This window comes from Chamaea fasciata, unplaced genomic scaffold (assembly GCF_029207755.1).
Source record: "Chamaea fasciata isolate MVZ Bird 193981 ecotype frontalis unplaced genomic scaffold, bChaFas1.0.hap1 SCAF_1, whole genome shotgun sequence".
NCBI lineage: Eukaryota > Metazoa > Chordata > Aves > Passeriformes > Sylviidae > Chamaea > Chamaea fasciata.
The window spans coordinates 106,149,034-106,161,085 of NW_027094086.1; the positions used below are offsets into that span (position 1 = coordinate 106,149,034).

The window sequence follows — 12,052 nt, forward strand, 5'->3', positions numbered from 1 at the left end:
GGAAATTATCCATCCACTTTCTAGGATATGCTCTAAAGCAGCATTGGAGCCTCTTTGCCGCAATGCAATTCTCAGCACCATCCATGCGGAAATGGCAACTCCAAATGTTCCATTTGAACACTTTGATCCACCCTTCAAAGCCACCCCTCCCCTGCTGCTTCATTCCTGCACTCCCCATCCCATCTCACATTATAAAATGTGCCTACTTATCTCCAGGGAGTCCCATCCCCTTATGGCTCAGCTCCCTCATGCACAAGTAAGGATAACATTCAAGGGTTGTGGGTTCTTTTTAATGGAAATACTTTAAAAATCAATTCCTAATTTGCCTTGCAAGGCTGCTAAGTATTATCATACCATATTCCCTCTCCCTTGCTAGAAAGTTTGGAAAACACAGCCTGAAATCCATTCCCTTCATAGGTTCCCACTGTTCTCCCTTGCCCCGTGCATCCCAGATACCCCTTCTACAGCATCGACAGGGGGAAACACAACACTCACCCATCACTGGGCAGGTGTATTTCAGTACTGAATAAATCCCACATTTGTTACAGGTGATCTGCAGCACTAGTGCAGCTCTGAAAGTTTTTTTGCAGCACTCAAGTGCCTGGCATATGAAGCTGGATGCCCTGCCAGTAGTTTGAGAAGAAACTTAAGCACCAAGGTTCTCTCAAAGGAGGGAAAGATGGAAATCGTTTATTCTGGAAACCAGGATGGAAATCTGGCAGCCCATGAGTCAGAGTGGAAGTTGAGAAAGACCTTGTCTAAGCCAAGAGAAAGGCAGAAGGAAACAGCTGGAACAATTCTTTTGTTTGGGGTTTTTCTGATATTTATTTATTTCCTTGGTCTGTTCAATTTGTTTTTTAAGGGAATAGTCATTTAAAAGTGTCTTAATATTTTTCATAATATATCAACACAAAATTAAGTTAGGGTTTTTCAGTATGCAGTTTAAAATGGGTTTGTCTGTCTTTAAGATACAGAAGGGAGACTCTATTTTGGCTTTGCTGAACATTTACGGACTTCTCACAGTCTATATTAGATTAAATCCAGAAAATCTGGATATTGAATTTTAAACCCACTCACTTACATAGATTCCATTGCAGGAAGATGCCAACAGGACTACCTTTCAAGGCATAGCCTTATCCTTCCCAATAAAGTTGTCCAAATAATTTTTTATGCTGCTGCTGAAATAATTTGTATCTTCCCCATCACACATACCTCTGAGACACTTTAAACATATTTTTATGAGGTGTCTATGGACAGGCAGGGTGAAGTACAGCATTATTTCAGCTCTTTAGAAGAAGGAAGTGAAGAAACAGAGGCTGAAGTTGGAACTGCACTGGCCACAGCGTGGAGAAGGAAAGAGCAGGGGTAGAGAGCCCACAGATAAGGCTCTCATGAGTGAGCAGGGTTGGGCTGTACAGACATGGTTTCGAAAAGAAAAAATTCCTGAAAAAAATTCCTGAAAAAGTTGGTGGTAGGAGAAATGCACATGGTGGCACAGGAGGGGCTGGCATGAAGCCACAGTACTCCTGCCATCCCCCAGGGTCAGAGCGGAATGGACATCTCCCTGCAAGGACCTTCTCCAATGGATCTGTGCAATTCCACTGCACAGTGCTGCAGAGCTGGGCTCATGTGCAGGCCCTGTCCCAGCAGTGCCCTGAAAATGACACTTGGAGGGTCTCACATTTATACTTTAGGGCCCAATTTCCATCCTGTGGCAGATTCCAAGCAGGAGATCTGTCAGGCAGTTTTCTCCAGCTTGCTGGCTTATTTCTGTCTTGTTTGACTTTTGTCCTAGTGTCTAGCACTCATCCATCAGACTGCTCTTTTTTAATCCTAGTTCTTCACATTCCTTTTTTATTTAAGGAATATATTCACTACCATATCATGCCTCTCTGAGCCTAAAAAGTGAATTCACTCCCACTCCCCAAAAATCTGCAGGTGATCTGTAAGTCAACCTCTTCTTTCTCTCCTCCCAGCAGTACTTTAAAGCTAAGCTCCCCTGTATTTTTCATCTTCCTATATCGTTTTCAGCCAAGAAGTGTTTCCTAGCATGGGCAAGATATGTGGAGATACCTCCAGTGGCGATTCATTCCTCCATCTGTAATAATCCATCCTTGATCTGAAGGAATCAAGGTTCCCCCAAAGAAGGGTGTGCAAGGGTACCAAGGTGCCCAGCCAGGCAGGTATGAGTGACCTTTGTGGGAGAGCCTGCTGAGAACTTCAGGCAATAAGAATCGGAGGAGGTAAAGTGACAACTCAGCTGCAAGGCAGCCTCTCTTGTTACAGACAAGGGAGTAAGGAGGTCTGAAGGAAGAGCTTCCCTGCAGTCCACTCCCTAAAATCTGGTAGGAAAGTGCTCAGAGACCCTGGTGCTCCTTGTGTTTTCACGTAAAATTTAAGCAATGTTGCAGTTCAGGTCTGTGCACATTCCATTCTTTTCCCTTTTTAAATAAGGCCTTTCACACAGCTGATAAAGAGAAATTTGGACATTCCTCAGGCTGGGAACATCTCGTTGTGCAGGGTTATGAGATGGTCAGAAGGATGGGTCATCCAGTATATTTAAGTGTACACCTAACCTGTAGGTACTTTAGAGTAAATCCTTTTAGAAACTTCGATTTTACCAAGGAGCTTTTTTACCTACAGATATGGAGGTAAAAATTACTGAACACTTAAAAACCTAAAAAACAGGTAAGCAGACAAGGGCTCTGTCTGCAATCGTGGTCTTGTCCTGCTTCGTGGAATGTGGGATGCTACCCAGAACTGCTGAATGGTGACAGTGAGAGCTGTGCAGTTGGCTGGCATGGCCCTCCAGTCACCCTGAGAGCAGCCAGCTCACAGGAACCTGCTTCTGCATCTCTTCTGGGGAAGAAAAATGCTGCTGCAGGCTGTTTCCCACAAGAGCCCTGATTCACAGTCAGTGTGACTCCTCACATGGGGAAGAACTTTGCATTTTGCTTAGGAAAAACAAAGATCATAAGTTGCCTATAAAGATTTTCCCATCTAGAAACTCTGTACAAAAGTGTTAAAGTCAGCGGCCAGGAAATGCCTGCATGCCTTTGCCTTGCTTCCTGCAGCTAAGGGAAAGTTCATAACCTAAATATGGGACATTTCCACCTAATTTCTGAGTGCTTAAATTTATGAGCTGACATGCTTCCAGCTAACAGCAGCTGCTGACCTGCAAGCTCTGTTTCCCATCACATCTGGCTCCTGCCTGTGGCCAGCATGTTTCATCAAGACAGCAGGTTTAAAACCAAAAATCATCTGATGTCAGAAGGCAGCATTTAGATTGTCTATGAAAACCTTGAAGTCCCCTGGACTGAGGCTTTTCTGTCATTTTCTAGGAACACTGAGTCCCCTTAGGGTTTAAGAGTACCAAGACCAAGGCTGATTAGCTTGCACAGTCAAGCTTCCACTCCTGTGTGTGCTGCATCAGGATTTATCAACCTTCTGCTGCCACAGCCTGGTTCTTGGAAGTTCATCTCCAAGATGAACCTTATTATGTCCTTGTGTTTGCTCCTCAGAGGTTTTAGCCACTCTCCAAACCCTCCTCTTTTAGATGGTCTGCAACACCGCAATGCAACAACGCTGCAAAGCCAAGTGACCAAATGGACATTTGCCAAGTAAATTCTTTTAAAAAGCCCACAGGACAAAGCAGAAGCTTTCCCCTGAAGCAAAGGGGTCATAGCAAATAGAAAAGGAGAATAATTTGGTTGAGAATAATTTAAAGGGTTTCATTGTGAGATGCAAAGAGGCCAAATGCCAGACATGGCCCCCTCAGCCTTGGTGAACTGGGTGCTGCTTAAAGTTTTTTCCAGAAGATGGTAAAAGGTAGAAACTCAAATGTGTCCTTCCAGGAGCTGCCTCTCCTGCCAGAAGGAGGAGAGAGCTCCCTGCAGAAGCCACCACTGTGTGGTCTGACCAACCACAGCCACCACAGGGACCACAGGCTGTACATCAGCTGTCACCATGTCCCCTGACCACGGGTGGTCTGAGGCTGGCAGGTGTCAGCAGGAGACAGCAGGCAGCACTTTGTTGTAAGGAAGTGGCCAAGGCTCCATGTGCAGTGGGCAAGGGAAGAGTTTCACCAACCTTCACTGTGCGTAGGTGAGATAAATGGCCTCACAAAAAAATAAAGCTGGACCATATCAGTCTGTAGCCTAATTGGTGACATTACTAATGAAGCAGGACCTTGCCTCACAAAATTTGGGCTCCTGAGGGGACCCCAAGATGTGTATCCACCCTTCTGTAAGAATGGCTCACTGCTTCTGTACCCCCTCCTTAGTTGCTGCCTTCCTTGGCACTACCTGGGCACTGAAGCCACAACCAGATGGGCCAGCAGAGCTTCCACTAGGAGCATCTTGAAATAAAATTACTACTCAGGTTTGCTCCCACAGGGGCAGGAGGAACACAGCCACCACTTCAGCTTCTGAGCAGCTATAGTACAACAGAAGATCTTGGGAACACCAAAATCCATCAGACTCACAACCACCTCATCCTCCTCCAGGGTTGTCAGAAAAAAGCAAACAAACCAAGCTTTTTAAAACCAGTAAGACCACAGTGAGGCACTGCTGATTGCCAACATGAAGTAACCAGGCACATACCTCATACAGATGGTCCATGCAAGAAAGATACCTACAGGTGAAATTCTAATTCCTTCATCATCCTCCCATCTTATCCCAAGGCATCTTTTCATCCATGAGTAACCACCTTTCCAAAGCTCTCCCCTGAACTGAGGAATCTCTGGGCTACACACCAGCCTCATTAATTTTCCCTACAGCTCACACACAGGTTGTGAAGGGAGCTCAGCTTGTTTCCCACACTGGCAGCCCCTGTTAACTCATGAGCCAAAGCAAGGGCCCCTGCAGCACCTGTGAGCATTATCACCTGCTCAGGACGCTGCAGGTGCTTCTCTAGGCTTTGGTGCCTCTGCACTTGTTTACACTCGCAGAAGAATAAATGGAATCTGGCCTTTCCAAGTTTTATTTCTAGAGCTATAAAATAATTTCAGCCTCCAAACATATTTATAGCAAGGAAACACTAGCTTACCAGCTTACCACTAAGAGAGTGAGTGTGTTCTTGGGAATTTTTCTGCCTCTCACCTCATGTAATATTCATCTGACTAAGGCAACTCTATTGCATCTTTGCCTATATTTTGCAGTTACCCAGTGAGAGTTTCTTGGGGAATCTACTGCTGCTCAAATTAAAAGAGGGCAGAAAAATTGTACCTGATTGAAAAGGACAAAGCTGCAGCAAGGATTGAGAATGAAAGCTGGAGCCAAAGTCTTTGGCTAGTTTCTTTAATGATAAGTGCCTGCACCTCCCATTTTCAGCAGGGAATGTTGAGCAACTAAAGATACATTTTTGGTCTGATGCTCTGAGTTCTTAGTCATTCACTTAACTTCCTGAAACATCCTTGAAATCTCCCTCAGTCCAAGAGTCACCCCCAGGCTATGCCACCTTTTTCTGGGTTTAGTTTTGCATACAGACAAAAAAGCTGTTCAACTGTGTGTGTTTGCATGGGAATTTATTTAGTTGTTGAGAAATTAGTTATTATTGAGTCGTTAGAAATGAGGTGATATCTCAGAAAGTTAAAGTAATAGAAATACTGCAAGAATGTGATACTGTTTTGCTCTAAAACCCTCAGTTACATCTCCTTCGGTGTGGCACTGCTGTCAAGAGTAGTGAGCCATGCCAGAGAACTTTCCTTTCCTCTCAACAGCAAAATGTGTGGTCATCTGCAGCAGGCACTGGGTTAGTGGGCAGCTCAGCGCCTTTCACACTCAGCCTATTCCTTTTTCAGATGCTGAAGTCCTGATATGTTTCCCTCCTAGGTCACTGGTTATTAATTGCTGCATGAAAAATCTCACGTAGATGGCAAATTCAATGCTCCATTCCTGGCGCTGCTGTGGCAGGGTGCTTACTGAAGTGCCCCACGCAGGACATGCACAGAATCCAAACCTCTTTGGAAGCAGCCCCTATCCCTGCCATATGCACCATGACCACACGCTGTATGTGGACCCCCTGTTGTGAGTGAACCAGGCTTATGCAGCAGCAAGGCTCAGGAAAGGGATGTATAACTGCCTGGTCTGCCAGAGGGAGAAACTGAACCCCCCGAAAAAAGTTGATGGGCAGAGGTTGGTGCATCATGTGGGCCAGCCCCTGCAGGGATCACATCAATATGGCTCATCTATAGACCTCCAGGATGCATGGCCTGTTTCTCCCTGATGCAGAACACCAACTCCTAGATGAAGACTCATGGCTACATCTCACTGATGCCAGCTGCAGGGCTGGAGGACAAGGGCTGTTCCTCTGAGATCCCCAACAGGGAGCAAGGCAAAGGGCACTGGAGAAGTAGACCTGGCTATGCTGGTGCTTTCCCAGTTCCTGAAAACTATTGTGCAGGAAGAAAACCCAACTGACTGAATGTTGCACCAAACAAAAAGACAAAGTCAAGCTCCAGGAAGCTATTTTGGGGCAAAATGACCCTGCCAGGAGCATTAGGAATGAGGAAAGAAAGGATGAGGGGTGCCTGCATGGGGCTGCAGAGGAACAGTGTTTCTCCCAGCTGGGGCAGAGGGACCACTCAGGTCTCACTGCAGGTCACATGTGGACCAGCTCCAGCAGCTTTTGCAAGTGTTGAATGGCATTTGAGACTTGCCAAGAATGTCCACCATGTCTCTCTTTTTGGAGCCTCTCTTATTACCTCAATTTACAAACAGGCAAAGGAAAATAACCATCACTTCCCCCTTGCCCTCCCAGCAAAACCGAGCTCAGCTGCATTTTAGCAAAGAGCTTTTCCAGTATTAAAAGTACACTTTATTTTCTGTACAATTCTCATCCAAATCTCCAGGCATGGAAATGTCCAGTGTGTCCCCAGAAAAAGCTGCAGATTGTTCTGCTGCCATGAGGCTCCGTCCAGAACTGTCCAGGAGGGGCACAAAGCCAGGACCACCAAAATCAAGTGCTGTTGCTTTCTAGGTGCAGGGAGGAGAGCAGGAAGGAGAGGGAGGGGAAGGCAGTCCTGCTCTGCTGTGGAGTTATGAGTGACCAGAACCTTCCCTGGGTGGCAGAAGAGGCACCCTCAAGCTCACGTCATCGTTCGTGCTTAGTGTGGGAGTCGTTGCGCTCAACCGTCACCCCGTTCCCATTCCGTGTCACCTCCTTCCTGTTCCAGTCCTTTTCCAGGTAAAATTCAGCGAGCACGGGGCAGTGCTCTGAAGCCACCCCACCCCAGGACCAGTTGTCAGGGATCCATGGGTTTGTGAGCCCTTCTCGCACGACAGCCCAGTGGCCTGCATCAAAGAGAATCACAGGGAAAACGTTTAGTGACACTGCCCAAACTGGGCACGTGAGGCTGACCTAACTAAAGGTTACACAACTTCACTCAAGCAACTCTACCTGTGAAAACCTTTTTCAAGCTTCGACTGATCCAGATGTTATCCAGTGACTTGGACCCTTGTGGGTTCTTTGTGCTGATGTTGGTGAAGGTGCTGGAAGGGACCAGGTGGTGAAACTTCTCCTTCCTCAGTATGTCATGGTCGCTGCTGTCTGGGGCCTGGTTAAAATCTCCAAGGATTATTACATCTTTTTCTCCTAGAAAACAAGGAAAAATAGAAAATAATGGGAGGAATGGATATCCATCACTCAAGTACAAGAGGATTAATGGAAAGAGGAAAAATACAAATACTGAATTAACAAAGTGATTGTACTCTGAACTGCTGAAAGAAATGCTGTTTAAAGCCTTTTTCACTGACTATTTACTCATGGCCATTCTCTTAATGACAATCAAACCAGCCCATATGCATTTAATGCTTGTTTTTAAATACCGCATTTATTATAGAGCGATAGTGTCGCAACGGGACACGAAATAAAGATGCTTGACTCGAGACAGAAGGCAGCAGAAATCAGGTTTTATTTACAATTCATTCAGGCCTTTTATAACATGTTGCACTAAAAGGCACGTTATTGGTCCACAGGGTTGACACCTCTCCTATTGGCTAAGTAACAGAAATAGCAAACAACACCTGTTGTTATGGGAAAGGAATATTGTTTACACAAGGTTGTTTTGGAAAAAAGAAAACTGTTGAAAAGTTTCCCTTGAGAAGAGCTAGCTCTTCTCAAGCTTGGAAAATATCTAGTCTGTACCACAGAATCATAGAAAATGCTGAGTTGGAAGGGACTCATAAGCACCATCAAGTCCAACTCCTGGTCCTGCACAGGATACTCCAAGAGTCACACCATGTGCCTGAGAGCATTGTCCAAACACTTCTTGAAATCAGGCAGGCTTTGTGCTGTGATCACTTCTCTGGGGAGCATGTCCCCAGCCACTCTCTGGGTGAGGAACTTCTTCCTAATACCCAACCTAAACCTGCTCTGAACTCAGCTTCAGGCCATTCCCTCAGGTCCTGTCACTGGGGATGAAAGTGAAGAGATCAGTACCTGCCCCTCCTCTTCCCCTCTTGAGGATGTTGAAGATCACAGTGAGATCTCCCCTCAGTCTCCTCCAGGCTGAACAGACCAAGTGACCTCAGCCACTCATACGGCTTCCCCAAAGTCCCTTCACCACCTTCATGGCCCTCCTCTGGACACTCTCTAATAGATAGTTTTTTAAAATATTGTGTTACCCAAAACTGCCCCCAGCACTGGAGGTGAGGCCGCACCAGTGCAGAGCAGAGGGAACAATCCACTCCCTTGCCTGGCTGTGATGCTGTGCCTGATGCCCCCCAGGACAGGATTAGCCCTCCTGGCTGCCAGGGCACTGCTGGCTCATGTTTAACTTGCCATCGACTAGGACCCCCAGGTCCTTTCCACAGCACTGCTCTCCAGCCTCTCATTCCCCAGTCTGTGCATACCACCAGGGTTGCTCCATCCCTGGTGCAGAATCCAGAACTTGCCCTTGTTAAACTTCACATGGCAGGGGATTTTCCATCCCTCTAATTTTTTGAGGTCTCTCTGCAGGACTTGTCTGCCCTCAAGGGAGTTCATGGCTCCTCACAGTTTAGTGTTATTTTCAAACTTAGTATTCCTTCAAGTCCCATGTCCATTATTGAAGACGTTGAAGAGAATTGAACCAAGGATGGAGCCCTGTGGAAGCCCACTAGTGACCGGATGCCAGCCTGATGTCACCCCATTCACTGTAATTTTTTGTGCCTGATCTGTGACCTGGTTTGCTCACCCATCATGTAACATGGTTATCCAGCTGTATGCTGGACGTTTTGTCCAGAAGGATACTGTGAGAGCAGCTTTACTGAAGCCCATGCATTGGTGTCTTTTCCTTGCTACTACCTGTTAGTGACAAAGTCAAAGACAAGCAGTTTTAGTCTCAGGGCTTCTCAGAAATCTTTAGTTAGTTTGTTTGTTTGTTTGTTTGTATTTCTTTAAGAAACATCTACTGGCTTTACTTTATGTGGACATTTTTAAAAATAGGTTTTCTTTAAGAGCCAGGAACACTTTTGTGAGGAGTCCAGGAAGATGCAGCCTTGTACTGGTATAGACCAAAGTGCCAAAAGTGGAGTGCTCATTCTAACCTCTGAATTATAAAAATCCCAAGGAATAGGATAAAGGAGCAGTCTGCAAGCCTAATGGCAGACAATGACTGGAGAAACCACACAGACACTCCCTAATTACAGCAACTTTCTTTTGCCTGGCTGACTGAAGGGATACTGCTCAGCTTGGAACAGAAAATTACTTCAGTTATGTTTTGTTTCCAACCCCAATGAGGGAGAATAGAAACTCTGGACCCTAATTTCATACCCACAATGTGTGCTCTCCTCGCCCCACAGTGGATGCAGACATTCCATCTGTGCCCTGAGATAAGAGGACAAAGCACACACCTCCCTGCCCATCTCAAACCACTGCCAGAAATGTCTGAGAAGACAACTGAAGAATAGTGAGAGCTGACCAGAGATGCTTCCATGTCACTGCTTGCCACTGGAGAAGGAGGCACAAATGCACACACAAAAAAAAAAAAAAAATTACCCCGAAGCTGACTTTAGAGGAGAGATCTATGAAGAGCCTAAAAGCTTTTTCTTTCCTGGGACTGAAGTGTGAGAGGGGATGGGGTGGACAGATTTTCTCTACCATACTCAGCGCTCTGGGAAAACCTTCTCGTTTTTTGCTGTTGCTGTAGAAATTGCTATCCAGGAGAGGGAGCACAAGCTCAACAAAATCTATTCCACTCCTGTCTTGCAGTGCAGGAAAGATGAATTGGGAAAGGGCAAGAGAGCAAGCGAGACTGAGGGCATATGCTTACAAGTACTTCAAAACATGGTGCTTGCCAAGATGCAGAGGGGCAATGAATAATTAGGGAAATTATTTGTGGTTTCTCTACCATTTAGAAGTCACAAATCATATTGTAAATAACATGAAGTTTAAATATTATTCTATAAAGCATTCATGACAGCAGTCTTCCCACCTTTGAAGGAAAAAACCCCCCACCTGAATCTGAACCTGAGTTATTTTAAGCTCTATCAGAACCCCAAAGAAAAATCAGTCCTTGTCTAATGGGATGACCATGCCTGCTGTGAGCTGGTGGTTGTGCATGCATCTCATGATAAATGTCTCTTGCAAAACTTCTTGCTTGGCAGGACCAGGAAGCCTGAAATGTAACTTTGGTCCTTCAGTGCTAACATTTGTTCAATGGTCCAGGCAGTGATTGGCTTCTTCCATGCTTTCATCTCCACCCTGTATGGGAAAAGGACATTACAGAATCCTCTGGTGTTTAAAAATGACAGGCCAGGATCTTAATAGCAGTACCTTGATTATGCACAAAATCTATTCTATTCTATTCTATCCTAAACTACTCATGCTTCTTTTAGCAAATTTTCAAGACAACCTCCCTTACATGAAAAATCTATGAAAAAAACCCACTGTACTTACAAGTGAAAATTTTAACTGAGAGAAAAATTTAACCTTTCCATTCTGGAGCTGTTAGAAATAATAGAGGACAAAAGACCCAGCACTTGGATGAATACTTGGAAGGAGGTAAGAAGTCAGCCTGCAGCTGACTGCCTAGGGAGGGAATCACTATATTCTTTACCCATTTAAACTTTTACATGCAGAATAACTAAGCATAAAATCATAGCAAAGCGTAAAGTTGACAGACAGAATAGCCTGGAGCACGTTAAAAAAGCTGAATCCCAATTTGCCATTGGGGAGAGAAAGGAGTGCTTTTGGTTCCCCTCTGGCAGGAGCTTCTGGGGTTCCTCAAACTGCAAACGAGTGGGAAATACATCAGGCAGCCTTTTGCTAAGCAAGAAAGAGCAAGCAACCATCAATTTCATTTCCCCTTGTCCTTGCTCACTCTCAGCCCTGCTCCTACCTCTGCCAGCTCCTACAACAACAACCTCATGCACGCCAGCACTGCAATTTAGTGTCTCGTCTGCCTCCCAGGACCCTGACAGACATCCAGCCAGGAGAGGGAAGGAAGTGAACCCGCCTGGATCCTCCCGAGTGCGTGACTCTGTCTAAGTGGACACTCCTGGGTCTCTCAGCAGAGGCAGGGAGCAGAGCTGCCCACAGCAGATACAGCTCTCAAGGGTCTCAAGGATGAGCCCGAATGGCTCTCAGCCAAACTTAGCAAAAATTCTGGAAGAAATCATGCCCTTGCTCATAGTGAGGGATGATAACTGATCGAAAACTGCAATCATGATGCCCACAGTTACAATCAAATGGAGAGAAAAACAGAAAATTAAGACAATTCTACTGGTGCTGTGCTGTGGTGTGATTTTCCTCTTTTGGAGGGAATGAGTTTAAGACTGTCAGGGCTTGATTCTGCTCCTCAGGAGCCAGAGGCTCCGCGGCCAATGCAATCTGGTCCTCCTCCTCCTCCAACAGACAGAGCAGCAGGAGGTCTCTTAACAACCAACCTTCTGCTGCAAAGGTCCCTGACACAGACTGTACTGTCCACAAGGACCCAGAGCCTCCATCTGTTTTGATGTGGTGGCATAAAGCCCACAGCAGCCAGGCACATGTCCTGTTCATGACCTCACATTCACACTCACACTCTCTGGGCCTGAAGCAACCATGCCCTTGTCAATGGAGAACTCCTCAG

The 12,052-nt window shown here is 45.8% G+C and overlaps 1 protein-coding gene across 1 annotated transcript in view; it reads right to left on the reverse strand.

The window, feature by feature from the left end:
* Window positions 1-5,507: 5,507 nt before the first annotated feature.
* EEPD1 (endonuclease/exonuclease/phosphatase family domain containing 1) overlaps window positions 5,508-12,052 on the reverse strand; it is a 64,356-nt gene continuing 57,811 nt past the window's right edge. The window contains exons 6-7 of the mRNA XM_066192281.1: window positions 7,399-7,593; window positions 5,508-7,292 (exon numbers count right to left, since the gene is read on the reverse strand). Coding sequence (XP_066048378.1) covers window positions 7,093-7,292; window positions 7,399-7,593 — 395 coding nt within the window. The 3' untranslated portion in view covers window positions 5,508-7,092. The remainder of the gene's footprint in view (window positions 7,293-7,398; window positions 7,594-12,052) is intronic.